Genomic DNA, 13672 nt, shown 5'->3' on the forward strand with positions numbered 1-13672 from the left:
GCGACAACATTGGTTAGGTAATGTAACCATGGCGTAACCCCAGATATAGGCGTAGCTGCCGCTATTTTGCGCGTTTTGCATTTTTAGTTCATTACAGCTACTTGTAACATTATGGTCGCCTAAAAAAGTCTTGTTCAGCGTTTGGTTGTGCTAAAAGACCCTCTAAGGAATCAGCTGTTCAGTTTTTCCAGTAAGTACATTTTTTAAAATAGTTTTAAGCCTGTTTGTTGCCACCGAAAATAAGCATTAGCATTAGCATTATCACAGTTAACCATAGACTGTAAATGCACCATGCTAAGCATCACTTCTGGCTCCAAAAATCCAAGATGGCAACGGTCAATGTCTATGGTTGTAGTTCTAAAGTGTTATTTTATTAATATTGTGGAAATTGTTTACCCAATGACAACTACTAACAGTTGACATATTAACAGATACTGTATATGGTCATTCAATTCATTCAGGGGCAATATTGCTCACTTACCCAATTCATCTTACAATCTGATATCTTTCTAAACCTGTCAATTATTTCAGGATAGGAGGTATTAGTTTTTCACATGCATCACAATATAATCTAGATAAAAAATGATATGAAATTGGGTGTGTTATGAAGAGTTATTGGCTCACGATCTTGTGATTGCTGGGTAGCCTGCAGAAGTGGCTCAGATGGTGAAGCAAGTAGCCTAATAAGATGGAGAGAGGGCAACCCTGTCGAGACCTCCAGATAGGAAATCTTGCTGAGCAGATATTGCCGGTCAAAACCACAGACATGGATAAAAGCTTTGATCCTAATATTTTGCTCTATATTTAGAATATACAGCTGATGTATATGTGTCCTTGTAGAACTGCAGAATGACCTGGATGACAAAATGAAGGAGCTGCAGTCCAAATCTGACAGTATTACTTCACTTGGTGAGTGAAGGACCTACATTACTGTTTTGTTCAAACTTCTCAGTACTGACCAAATGTCATTTCTGACCCATTCAATTTTCTCTGTCCATCCCAGTGGGAGTCTAGTGTATTTTACTTAAGTGGAGCTTGAAGGATTTCCTCTCTGTTGACTAATAATGACACTTCATGATATCTGTTTTGATAATTTAAAGTAAAAATGAGCCATTGTTTCACACTGATATTTAGTTGATGTCCCATAACCTGGTCATACCAATCATCTTTGTCAAAATCTGATCTTTTGATTACGTTGAAAAAAAAAAACTGTACACAGGAATGCAGTGTGTTGTGGATCTGGATGCAGGTAGTTTAAAGGATAATGGAAACATTGGACAGTCTGAATACTGCTCTTTAGTTTAACTGCTTAAGTCTGATTGTTTCAGCTCTTCAAATTTCCACATTAACCCTGCAACTTGAGGAGCTAAAGAGACAACTACAAAACACCGAATCCAAATCTAAGATAAAAGGTGAGTGTGTTTCATTGTCAATTCAATTCAGTTCAGGCACTTGTTTTATATTGTATGTAAAATAGCTACTTTGCGACTTAGTAACAGATCAACTTAACACTGATGTGAGGTACAAAGATCAGAGGACATCCAAGTTAAAAACCATCTTTTTCTTTGATCTGCAGAGCTTCAAAAAATTATAGACGAGAAGAATGTTGAGCTGGCCAAAAAAACAGAGGAGCTGAAAGCAAGAAGTGCTCAACCTCACAGACGTGAGTACAACATAGAAGTTCTATTGATCTGGTTTATGTTTGCATTGATTAACAACCCACTGAAACAATCAAAATAACTGAATGATATGTATAGTTAAGGTGTCAGGTGATACATGCTAGAATATGATTGTTAATGTTAACTCTTCTTTCAGTTCTACAGATTATTGCAATACAAACAGAGATTGAGAAACTGGCGAATGTGGCAGAAAATGACACAGATTACTCTAAGATTAGCGGTGAGTGACAGAACTATATCTTGACAGCATATACGAAGGACTCCAGACCAAAAACACTGTAAAAATTACAAGTTTTTCTAATAAACGGTTACATTAAACACATTACATGTGCTCTTATGAAATTATGTTTTGATGTTGTCATTTGTATACAGCACTCCAAAACCATCTGAATAATCTGATTAAAGGAATTCAAGATGAAAAAGACGAAAATACTAAACTGAGTGAGTCATCATCAGAATTACAGTAAAATGAACTGGTCGTTGGTCTTGTATCCAGTGAATTTACAGTATCTAATCCAGTCTTTCTTCTGTTAGTGTTTCAGATCTTGGCTCAACAAGATGAAATAGCAAGACTGAAGAAGCAAGAAGACAAACAGACAAAAGCACAATTAGAGAAAATTAAAGGTGGGGAGCAGTATATATTCCTTAAATGTATGCTTTATACTTTTTCATACATTCTGAGGAACTAAACCACAATTCTGTCTTTCTTGAAGAACTGGAGAATGAACTGGAGGATGTCAGAAATCAGATAAAAGAAAAGACAACGGTGCTGGACTCAAGTGACACAAAGATTGGTGATCTTTGTAGGTGTTTTATTCAGCTGGACAAAAACAGAATTTTTAATTTCCTTCAGGATATTAAAAGTAGCTTGTTTTGTCTTTTTTTTGTTTTTTAGCGGCTCAGATTATGGAACTTCAAAAGAAAATCAAACCATTGGAAGACCAAATATCAGACCTCAAGGAAACAAACGCTGAGAACCTTGCAGGTGAGGAACAAAATGTGACATTTCTACTGTTATACACCAAGAAATAAAACATTACATATAAACAGAGTTTTATTTATAAGATGATATATTTTGTTGATCTCTAACTTGCTTTCAGAGATTCAGAAGAGACTGGAGTTAGCAAAGAGGCAACTGCAAGACAGTGAACTTCGGCTCAATGATGCAGATGCACAGAATTTTAACTTGAGTATGAAAATGACTTATTTGCTAATGTTTCATGTCATGTCATTTGTTTCTTTTAAGGCCAATATAACATAGCAGCTGTGTTTGTGTGTCTGCTAGTGATGGAGATTGCTGAATTGAGGGCACAACTGAAAAAGGCTGAGAAAGGGCCATCCAAAGCTGCTGAAAGAAATATCAACGGTTTGTCAGTCTGTTACTTTCCTACTATTGTGTCTCTACTGTCATTCAGCACATTCAGTCTAAGGTGAAGAATAAATTAGGTTTGTCATACAGTTGTGATAATTTGATGCTTTCTCTCCCAGAACTGACGCAACAACTACAAACACAACAAAAAGAGAACAAGAAACTCCAAAGCACAAATGAAGGTGTGTACTGTATATCCCAACTTTTTCAAACTTCTCCTCAAATACTTATTATTATGTTGGTTTGTGTTTGATACACATCCATGTTTCAACCTCCTCCCTCTGTCAGACTTAAAGCAAGAGGCCAAAGAACTAAAAATGTGCCACAACGATGCCACACTGTTTAATTATCTTTAAAGGTGTAGTGTGTAGGATTTAGTGGCATCTAGTGGTGAAGTTGCAGATTGCAACCAACTAAATAGCCCTCACCCTCCCCTTCCAAGCATGTACGTCAACGTACGGTGCCCGTGAAGCTCGCAAAAAACATGAAAGGCTCTCTCTAGAGCCAGTGTTTGGTTTTTCTGTTCTGGGCTACTGTAGAAACATGCTGGTGCAACATGGCGGGGTCCATGGAAGAGGACCCGCTCCCTATGTAGATATAAAGGGCTCATTCTAAGATAACGAAAACACAACGATTCTTATTTTCAGGTGATTGTACACTAATTGAAACATACTTATGAATATTATATTCCGTTCTGCTAGATGCCACTAAATTCTACACACTGCACCTTTAAGTAAAAACTCAGACTAATCAAGTAGAGTTCAATATGATATAGCTTTACTGTAAATTCAAACAGTACATGGAGCAAATGAAAGAGAATTATGAAACACATTCATTTATACTAACTACTAACCCTTCCTATTGTGGAGTCAAACATTAACTCGCTCCCATCACTGTACCTCTCTTGGCCTAACTCATTTATCAAGACACCATGATTAGCTGTTTTCCAGGAACGTACAGTGTTTTGCCTTCCTTAGTAGCCAATATCTTCATGCGAGGAGACATCAACACATTCCTGTATCACTTAGTTCCACACACCATTATATTCTCAGGCACATCTAAAGTTACAAAACTAAATGATTAACCTTGACTGTTTGTCCACTTAGTAAGACTAAAAGAGTAAAATGAGACTAGAAGAGTAAAATAATGGAGTATATTCTTCTACAAAGAATATAAAAAAAGTAATTGCTTTATCTCCAAAGTAAATGATTGTATAACTTGATTGGTACTATATTGGTAATGTCTGAACAGGTAAAAATTTCCCACAGTGTCCTTTTCCTCCTTGGCATTATTGAATTCATGTATTAGCTGTACACCCTTCTTAAGCTGAAGCATAAATTACTTTTTCAGAGCTGAGGGAACAACTGAAGGCAAAAGAGGAGGAACACTCTCATGATCAGGCTGAGATCAAAGGTAAGTTAAGTCCTGGCATGTTGAGGTTGCTGCCACTAGAAATGAAGAAGAACATTACCTTACATTATGAATCTGTGTTTTGTACTAGCTCTGCAGAGTAAACTCAACCAGACGGAGGAGCAGTGTTCAAGTTTTGAGCAGAAACTAAAAGGTGAGTGTTGTCTCAGTTGGTTTTTACTTACTGTCCGTGCTGGCCAACAATGTCTGAAAAACTGTGAACACTCTTTTGACTCTCTTATGGGAAATGAACAGGTTTATTGTCTATTTTAAAGTATAAAAAAAACAGTAGTGTCCACGTCTTTGTCTGTCAGTTTTAGCAAATGATTGGATTTTTCACCATACAGAGAGATGACATGATGTATAAACCACATTTCTTTTTAGCTTTTCTTAATGGTTCTCTCAAATACATCAAGTCTTCTAGACTGTAGTGGTGTACCAGGGTTTCTTCAATATTATGCCAGCTCTAGAGCCTACATCTAGCTCCGTCTTCAGCTGTTCAAAATTTTATAAATCAACCAACCAGACGACTAATTTCTTTGGAAAATTGAGGCCTTTGTGAGTGGCTTTTTTACTGTCCCATAAAAATTGAACAGCCCACAGGAAGAGCTACAGGAATCATTGAACTTACAAATAGGTAGTAAGGCAGGAGTTAAGCAATGTTTCAAGTCCATTGTGGTATTTTGTAGATTGTTATAGTCAACAGACTGCTTTTTGGAGCAGGTGGAGTTGCCCCCTGATGGCCATTAGAAAGAATGCAGGTTTAAGGCACTTCTGCATTGGCTTCACTTTTGAGACCCGGAACTACCTGCTTGGTTCTGCGTCTGAAAAGTGAAGCCAATGCGGAAGTGCCTTAAACCTGCGTTCTCTCTAATGGCCATCAGGGGCAACTCCTCTGGCTCCAAAAAGAAGTCTTTTTGTGTAGAAGTCTATGAGAAAATGACCCTACTTCTCACTTGATTTATACCTCAGTAAACAGTTTCCTAATGAGTTTGTGGTCTCAATCGCTAGTTTCAAGTCTTCTTCAATACAACTTGATGTTCATTTTGTAAATTATGTTCCCATTTCATTTAAACTTGACAATAAAGCAGGGTATGATTTAGGGCGTGGCTATCTTGTGATTGAAAAGTTGCTACCACAGCGACAACATTGGTTAGGTAATGTAACCATGGCGTAACCCCAGATATAGGCGTAGCTGCCGCTATTTGCGTTTTGCATTTTTAGTTCATTACAGCTACTTGTAACATTATGGTCGCCTAAAAAAGTCTTGTTCAGCGTTTGGTTGTGCTAAAAGACCCTCTAAGGAATCAGCTGTTCAGTTTTTCCAGTAAGTACATTTTTTAAAAATAGTTTTAAGCCTGTTTGTTGCCACCGAAAATTAGCATTAGCATTATCACAGTTAACCATAGACTGTAAATGCACCATGCTAAGCATCACTTCTGGCTCCAAAAATCCAAGATGGCAACGGTCAATGTCTATGGTTGTAGTTCTAAAGTGTTATTTTATTAATATTGTGGAAATTATTTACCCAATGACAACTACTAACAGTTGACATATTAACAGATACTGTATATGGTCATTCAATTCATTCAGGGGCAATATTGCTCACTTACCCAATTCATCTTACAATCTGATATCTTTCTAAACCTGTCAATTATTTCAGGATAGGAGGTATTAGTTTTTCACATGCATCACAATATAATCTAGATAAAAAATGATATGAAATTGGGTGTGTTATGAAGAGTTATTGGCTCACGATCTTGTGATTGCTGGGTAGCCTGCAGAAGTGGCTCAGATGGTGAAGCAAGTAGCCTAATAAGATGGAGAGAGGGCAACCCTGTCGAGACCTCCAGATAGGAAATCTTGCTGAGCAGATATTGCCGGTCAAAACCACAGACATGGATAAAAGCTTTGATCCTAATATTTTGCTCTATATTTAGAATATACAGCTGATGTATATGTGTCCTTGTAGAACTGCAGAATGACCTGGATGACAAAATGAAGGAGCTGCAGTCCAAATCTGACAGTATTACTTCACTTGGTGAGTGAAGGACCTACATTACTGTTTTGTTCAAACTTCTCAGTACTGACCAAATGTCATTTCTGACCCATTCAATTTTCTCTGTCCATCCCAGTGGGAGTCTAGTGTATTTTACTTAAGTGGAGCTTGAAGGATTTCCTCTCTGTTGACTAATAATGACACTTCATGATATCTGTTTTGATAATTTAAAGTAAAAATGAGCCATTGTTTCACACTGATATTTAGTTGATGTCCCATAACCTGGTCATACCAATCATCTTTGTCAAAATCTGATCTTTTGATTACGTTGAAAAAAAAAAACTGTACACAGGAATGCAGTGTGTTGTGGATCTGGATGCAGGTAGTTTAAAGGATAATGGAAACATTGGACAGTCTGAATACTGCTCTTTAGTTTAACTGCTTAAGTCTGATTGTTTCAGCTCTTCAAATTTCCACATTAACCCTGCAACTTGAGGAGCTAAAGAGACAACTACAAAACACCGAATCCAAATCTAAGATAAAAGGTGAGTGTGTTTCATTGTCAATTCAATTCAGTTCAGGCACTTGTTTTATATTGTATGTAAAATAGCTACTTTGCGACTTAGTAACAGATCAACTTAACACTGATGTGAGGTACAAAGATCAGAGGACATCCAAGTTAAAAACCGTCTTTTTCTTTGTTCTGCAGAGCTTCAAAAAATTATAGACGAGAAGAATGATGAGCTGACCAAAAAAACAGAGGAGCTGAAAGCAAGAAGTGCTCAACCTCAAAAACGTGAGTACAACATAGAAGTTCTATCGATCTGGTTTATGTTTGCATTGATTAACAACCCACTGAAACAATCAAAATAACTGAATGATATGTATAGTTAAGGTGTCAGGTGATACATGCTAGAATATGATTGTTAATGTTAACTCTTCTTTCAGTTCTACAGATTATTGCAATACAAACAGAGATTGAGAAACTGGCGAATGTGGCAGAAAATGACACAGATTACTCTAAGATTAGCGGTGAGTGACAGAACTATATCTTGACAGCATATACGAAGGACTCCAGACCAAAAACACTGTAAAAATTACAAGTTTTTCTAATAAACGGTTACATTAAACACATTACATGTGCTCTTATGAAATTATGTTTTGATGTTGTCATTTGTATACAGCACTCCAAAACCATCTGAATAATCTGATTAACGGAATTGAAGATGAAAAGGACGAAAATACTAAACTGAGTGAGTCATCATCAGAATTACAGTAAAATGAACTGGTCGTTGGTCTTGTATCCAGTGAATTTACAGTATCTAATCCAGTCTTTCTTCTGTTAGTGTTTCAGATCTTGGCTCAACAAGATGAAATAGCAAGACTGAAGAAGCAAGAAGACAAACAGACAAAAGCACAATTAGAGAAAATTAAAGGTGGGGAGCAGTATATATTCCTTAAATGTATGCTTTATACCTTTTCATACATTCTGAGGAACTAAACCACAATTCTGTCTTTCTTGAAGAACTGGAGAATGAACTGGAGGACGTCAGAAATCAGATAAAAGAAAAGACAACGGTGCTGGACTCAAGTGACATGAAGATTGGTGATCTTTGTAGGTGTTTTATTCAGCTGGACAAAAACAGAATTATTAATTTCCTTCAGGATATTAAAAGTAGCTTGTTTTGTCTTTTTTTTGTTTTTTAGCGGCTCAGATTATGGAACTTCACAAGAAAATCAAACCATTGGAAGACCAAATATCAGACCTCAAGGAAACAAACGCTGAGAACCTTGCAGGTGAGGAACAAAATGTGACATTTCTACTGTTATACACCAAGAAATAAAACATTACATATAAACAGAGTTTTATTTTTAAGATGATATATTTTGTTGATCTCTAACTTGCTTTCAGAGATTCAGAAGAGACTGGAGTTAGCAAAGAGGCAACTGCAAGACAGTGAACTTCGGCTCAATGATGCAGATGCACAGAATTTTAACTTGAGTATGAAAATGTCTTATTTGCTAATGTTTCATGTCATGTCATTTGTTTCTTTTAAGGCCAATATAACATAGCAGCTGTGTTTGTGTGTCTGCTAGTGATGGAGATTGCTGAATTGAGGGCACAACTGAAAAAGGCTGAGAAAGGGCCATCCAAAGCTGCTGAAAGAAATATCAACGGTTTGTCAGTCTGTTACTTTCCTACTATTGTGTCTCTACTGTTATTCAGCACATTCAGTCTAAGGTGAAGAATAAATTAGGTTTGTCATACAGTTGTGATAATTTGATGCTTTCTCTCCCAGAACTGACACAACAACTACAAACACAACAAAAAGAGAACAAGAAACTCCAAAGCACAAATGAAGGTGTGTACTGTACATCCCAACTTTTTCAAACTTCTCCTCAAATACTTATTATTATGTTGGTTTGTGTTTGATACACATCCATGTTTCAACCTCCTCCCTCTGTCAGACTTAAAGCAAGAGGCCAAAGAACTAAAAATGTGCTGCAACAATGCTGTTACCCATTGTGAAGGTAGGATCCTGAATATGACCCTATTACAGTATCAACACATGCGGTATAGCTGTCCTTGAGATCCAGTGAGTCATTTGATGTGGCTTTTGAACTGAATTTTTCATCAAACAGATTTACAAAGAGAGCTGGAACAGAGCCAGAAGGATACAGATCGCCTGCAGCTGCAGCTGAATGACAAGGATGCTGAGCTCCAACAGCTGCAGCTGGAGTTAGCAGAAGAGAGGACAATTAATAACAGACTGCAGAATGAATATGATAGTAAGTTCACCTCTCTGCTCATGCACTCAGTATGCAATAGAGGAAAGGTAATAGCTTAAAGCAACCAGTCCATTCAGTGTGTTATTTAATGTAGTTTTTGAACTATACATTTTATTCAACAGATTTAAGGAGCCAGCAGGAACAGACCCAGGACAATGCTGATCACCAGCAGCAGCTGCTCATCAAGGATGTCAAGATCACCCAGCTGCAGCAGCAGTTAGAAGAACTGCAGAACAAATACAGAAGTATATTCAACTGTCTGGAAATATGTACACACCATACAACAGAGTAATGGCAGTAGTTGCTTCTGTGATTCCTAATGAAATCCTGCTTTCTGTCTTAATTATAGACCTGGATAATGAGAAGAACAAACTTACGGATATTATAACAGGTAACTATGAGTTAAGTTCAGCAAAGTGCAGAGAATACACTGTGGTATCACCAACCCCCCCTCACAATTGCACTGTTTTAACTCTCTCCTCAGAACTTCAAAAGAACTCAAATGAGGAGGATAAGACTATCTATACCAGTAAGTCACACATACAGTATATATAGAAGCTACACATATACAACCCTACACACACATAGACACGTGCACAGTACTGTAAAGGAAAAACTTTATGGTTGACTTTAAAGGGGGACTCCACCAATTTTACACTTTAGTTTTGACTCCTAATTGTCGGTGAGCCTGTGAAAATGGTCGTGTAGTGTCCTCTATGGCTCTAGTGGCACTTTGTCAAATCTGAGAAAATATCTGATGATGTCATAGTGATGTCATCATCTTGAGCTTTGATACAGTACATTTTTAACAGAAAAACTACATTAAAAACAGGAAATGAGGAATTTGAAAGATGTGGGCATTTACCAGGCAGGGAGGGTCATATGAAAGACACTATCCAGTTGCATTGTGGGAAATGTAGGATCCAGTGATATTGGAGCTTGACCCATACTAGGGACTAAAAGTCGGGAAATATCAGCCTCTGCAGCTTCGATTTAGACCATGCTTTTTCAGATCTATCTCTTGTGACTCTCCTAACTTTATGGAAGCAACATATTAAATCACCGGAGTACTTCCTAAAACTTAGTGAGGCCAATTTTCTTTCAAAAAGATCCACATGATTTACATTTCTGTCTACAGGGCAGGTGACCTTGGATCCAAACACGGCACACCGAAGACTAGCTTTGTCAGATCAAAACACTCAGATACACGCCGATGACGATGATCAAGATGTCCCTGACAATCCAGGCCGGTTTGATGTGGTTCTCGCTGCCCTGGGCTCGACCGGCTTCTCAACTGGCAGACATTACTGGGAGGTGTCTGTAGCTGAGGCGAATTGTTACTTACTTGGGATGGCCAGTGAATCTTCTCAAAGAAAGGGAACGCTTTCATTCAAACCTCTAAAGGGTTACTGGACTATAGTCCTGAACAAGCAGGGCCAGTACAAAGCTATGAATAACAGACCTATTACTCTTCGAGTTCAGACACCGCCTCTTATGCTGGGTATTCTGCTGGACTACAATAAGGGACAGATCTCGTTCTATGACGCTGGTACAAGATCTCATTTGTACTCATTTGTGGGTCAGAAGTTTACAGACAAAATCTATCCATTTGTGAATATTTGTCTTGAGGATGTTACTCTTCAAAATCCAATAATATTAATTCCTCCTGGACCAACTGACTGGATAATTTAGGGAAGAGGGCAGGTTATGTTTGTACTATGTGTCAAATCTTAGTCATGTATCTCATTTATTAATATGTCAGTAGGTAATAAACAATCACTGACTGTAGAAGATGTCATACACATACATCTGTTAATACTACTGTAGAATGATTCAGGCAATAAAACAACAAATATACAACAATGCATTTTGTTTATTCTTGTATGTTTACAAAAAATGTTTTGTTCTCTTGTCCATGTCATCGCAATACAGAAAGTGTAATTCTCTTACAGTTAGACGTCAAATTGGGTTACTTCAAGTTTATATAAGGGCCACTAAATCGTATGATGAAAGCACTAAAGAAAATTGTTCTGAGCTTCGTAGAAAGCGATATAATGTTTGATGTGGCCCTGAAGAAACCGGTGTAGAAAACTGAATTGAAAAAAAGCTTTGTTGGATGACTATTTCTGTTCTGTTGTTAAAAATGAAATAGGTTACCTTCAACAATAAGTCCCATCGCAGTTACATATATTTCTCTTAAGAAGAGAACTATCTTAGATCTAATACACGTTCCCTCTCTAGTTGCTTTTAAACACAATATTATCACATCTGCTTCTCTATCACAATGCAATCATTGCTCAGTCTCTTCCTGCTGTACCTGCTACACTCCTGTAAAAGTGGGCAACAAATGCTGGGTCTCGCTCCTCCAGTATGTGCAAGAAATGATTCCTCTCCTCTTCTCCCCAAGACTCAAACCACTGGGTCCACAGGCGCAGCTGGCATTCAAAAATGTTTGGTAGTCTGTCTTTAACCTGGTCAGGATACAAAATGAGAAAACAGTTATTAAATGTTAGAAAAGACATGACACCAGTCTCTGGATTTACTGTGTAGTAGTGACACACAAAAAGTACCTGAAGAGTACTGAGAGAATCTAGGAGGGTGCACACTTTCCCAGGCACAGCTTTTCCCAGCAGGTCCTGCAGAAACCGCTCCCTCTGTGTGGCGGTCCAGCCCTGGAACCAGCTCAGGACGCACCGCTGCTCTTGGAGGGTCACATATGAGATGGGCTCCAGGTCTCTAGCATGGCCTGCACTCGGAGAAATGCATGACAGGTTCTCTAGGGTGGGGGGGCAGGTGACAGCCTGCGGGACTGATGGAAAGTTCTCCGGGCTGGGAGAGGAGAAGCCAATCCAGTTTTGGGTTGCCATGGTCGGGGATCCCTCTGTCGGACCCCTGAGCCTGGAGTAGTGAGGGCTACACATGTCTGTAGCTGCAAGTCTGTGGCTGTCAGTGGGCTGCTGCTGCTGCTGCTGCTGCTGCTGGTTTGAGCCTTGACTGACATGATTGAACCACGACATCTTGGGAAAGACAGGTTTGTCTCAGCCTGAGAAGAGCCAGCGGTTCCTCTGTTGTAAATGAGTCGCCAGTACCAGCTTCTGCCGAGAGGGTGAATCCTTAGGTCTGGGTAACGTTAACATGTAGCTTTTATCTAAGCAGTGCCAACGTCGGAGTCTGAATTTAAACTCAGCATCACACTGCACTGCTCTTAGCACGAATGGCTGTCTTTACCCATCTTTTTTGAATGTTAATCGCCTTATTGTCGGCATATTTGAAGAGCAGCGACGTTGAACCAGACTCGTGCTAATCTTGCTAACAAATATACACTTCTTCTTCTTCTTCTTCCTCTTCTTCTTTTTCTTCCTGTTTTGATGGAGGACTACAAACCAAAATTAAAGGTGCATGCCGCCGCCTACTGTATCGGAGTATGTAACATCATGACTTTAAACAACAAAAACTAACAAACGAAAAAAAATGTATAAAGCAGTTATATTCTGGAAATCAAACCTGTTTCGTTTAAATATTTAAATAATATATGCTTCTTCTTCTTTGAGTTCTAATGGCGGTTGGCAAACCAGCTTACAGGTCATGGATGTCATACATCCATGTTATAGGTGCATTAACGCCACCTACTGGACTGGATGATGGAACAGCAGATTGGCAGGAAAAAAAACTAAATTCTCTCTATTATTCCTGTTGTTACTATTAATTAATTAGAAGATTGTGTTCTTTCTATGAAGCGTTTCCTAGCAAATTCCCCAATGTTATACTGTGTTTTCCATCGTTTAGTACTGATACAATAATTCTGTCTTCAACGTACCTGTAGCAATCTGTAAGTACAAGCAAATACAGGAAGCGTCCACAGTTAGCGAGTTAGCCATGTTGCAGCCAACTTCAGCCATGTTGTATAGGAAATCAAACCTGCGCAGATATTGCGCAAAGCTTTTCGTCGCCTAAATAGAATATTTAAAATGATAATTTATGTACTATATATACAGCGTAGAGACATTTAAAGTGTGTTTTCCATGGTGAATGTGAAAAAATGAGCAACGTTTTATTTTTTTATTTTTTCCCCAAACCTTTCTTTATTTACAACAAAGAGGATTGCCATACGACAACAGTAGAACGAATGATCACAGTGAAAAAAAACAAGTGTAATATTGTTTCTCTGTCTGGATTGAAAAAACACAGATATAGTCGATATTTAGCTTAAATCTTTCCAGCACTTCTTTAAAAGGGTAAAATCGATGTAAAATATTGAAGTATACTTCTTTCACTTCATTGTTAATACAATATTTATTTAGAAACCGTCACTCAACATGTGACATTAAGACAACAACAGAAAACACTTAGGCACCATAGTGAAATAAGGATAACATAACAGGCATGACTTCACTTTCAAATGGTTGATACATTCAACATGGCAAC

The 13672-nt window shown here is 38.1% G+C and overlaps 3 protein-coding genes across 8 annotated transcripts in view; 2 read left to right on the top strand and 1 right to left on the bottom strand.

The window, feature by feature from the left end:
• LOC122993593 (putative leucine-rich repeat-containing protein DDB_G0290503) overlaps positions 1-8718 on the top strand; it is a 39942-nt gene extending 31224 nt beyond the window's left edge. For 2 of the 6 annotated variants that reach the window (XM_044367896.1, XM_044367892.1), the window contains 23 exons: positions 841-909; positions 1329-1412; positions 1577-1663; positions 1816-1899; positions 2052-2120; positions 2214-2303; positions 2393-2482; positions 2575-2664; positions 2780-2869; positions 2965-3045; positions 3168-3230; positions 4399-4461; positions 4550-4612; positions 6431-6499; positions 6919-7002; positions 7167-7253; positions 7406-7489; positions 7642-7710; positions 7804-7893; positions 7983-8072; positions 8165-8254; positions 8370-8459; positions 8555-8718. In XM_044367896.1, the coding sequence (XP_044223831.1) occupies positions 841-909; positions 1329-1412; positions 1577-1663; positions 1816-1899; positions 2052-2120; positions 2214-2303; positions 2393-2482; positions 2575-2664; positions 2780-2869; positions 2965-3045; positions 3168-3230; positions 4399-4461; positions 4550-4612; positions 6431-6499; positions 6919-7002; positions 7167-7253; positions 7406-7489; positions 7642-7710; positions 7804-7893; positions 7983-8072; positions 8165-8254; positions 8370-8459; positions 8555-8703 (1925 nt within the window). In that variant the 3' untranslated portion in view covers positions 8704-8718. Of the gene's footprint in view, positions 1-840; positions 910-1328; positions 1413-1576; positions 1664-1815; positions 1900-2051; positions 2121-2213; positions 2304-2392; positions 2483-2574; positions 2665-2779; positions 2870-2964; positions 3046-3167; positions 3231-3336; positions 3420-4398; positions 4462-4549; positions 4613-6430; positions 6500-6918; positions 7003-7166; positions 7254-7405; positions 7490-7641; positions 7711-7803; positions 7894-7982; positions 8073-8164; positions 8255-8369; positions 8460-8554 lie in introns of those variants that run through there. The other 4 variants (XM_044367893.1, XM_044367894.1, XM_044367895.1 and 1 more) reach the window with 3 other exon arrangements.
• An 8-nt stretch (positions 8719-8726) lies between these two features.
• Positions 8727-11112, top strand: si:ch211-14a17.10 (zinc-binding protein A33). Its single transcript, XM_044367900.1, has 7 exons — positions 8727-8820; positions 8927-8989; positions 9101-9247; positions 9370-9492; positions 9597-9638; positions 9732-9776; positions 10386-11112. Exons 1-7 carry the CDS (start codon positions 8742-8744, stop codon positions 10937-10939), a joined length of 1053 nt encoding a protein of 350 aa, XP_044223835.1. The 5' UTR covers positions 8727-8741; the 3' UTR covers positions 10940-11112.
• On the bottom strand, positions 11103-12762 carry c12h14orf119 (chromosome 12 C14orf119 homolog). Its single transcript, XM_044367901.1, has 2 exons — positions 11818-12762; positions 11103-11718 (listed from the first exon to the last, which is right to left on the bottom strand). The coding sequence occupies exons 1-2, from the start codon at positions 12262-12264 to the stop codon at positions 11545-11547; spliced, it is 621 nt and encodes a 206-aa protein (XP_044223836.1). The 5' UTR covers positions 12265-12762; the 3' UTR covers positions 11103-11544.
• Positions 12763-13672: the final 910 nt, after the last annotated feature.

The sequence above is a fragment of the Thunnus albacares genome, chromosome 12 (assembly GCF_914725855.1).
Source record: "Thunnus albacares chromosome 12, fThuAlb1.1, whole genome shotgun sequence".
NCBI lineage: Eukaryota > Metazoa > Chordata > Actinopteri > Scombriformes > Scombridae > Thunnus > Thunnus albacares.

Excerpts from the sequence above, each read along its gene's own strand:
- si:ch211-14a17.10 (XM_044367900.1), top strand. The coding sequence starts at position 8,742 with ATGCTTTCTCTCCCAGAACTGACACAACAACTACAAACACAACAAAAA. Across the intron at positions 9,493-9,596 it reads ACTGCAGAACAAATACAGAA|ACCTGGATAATGAGAAGAAC; the intron begins GTATATTCAACT and ends TCTTAATTATAG. Across the intron at positions 9,777-10,385 it reads GGATAAGACTATCTATACCA|GGCAGGTGACCTTGGATCCA; the intron begins GTAAGTCACACA and ends TTCTGTCTACAG.
- c12h14orf119 (XM_044367901.1), bottom strand. The coding sequence starts at position 12,264 with ATGTCGTGGTTCAATCATGTCAGTCAAGGCTCAAACCAGCAGCAGCAG. Across the intron at positions 11,719-11,817 it reads ATTCTCTCAGTACTCTTCAG|GTTAAAGACAGACTACCAAA; the intron begins GTACTTTTTGTG and ends TATCCTGACCAG.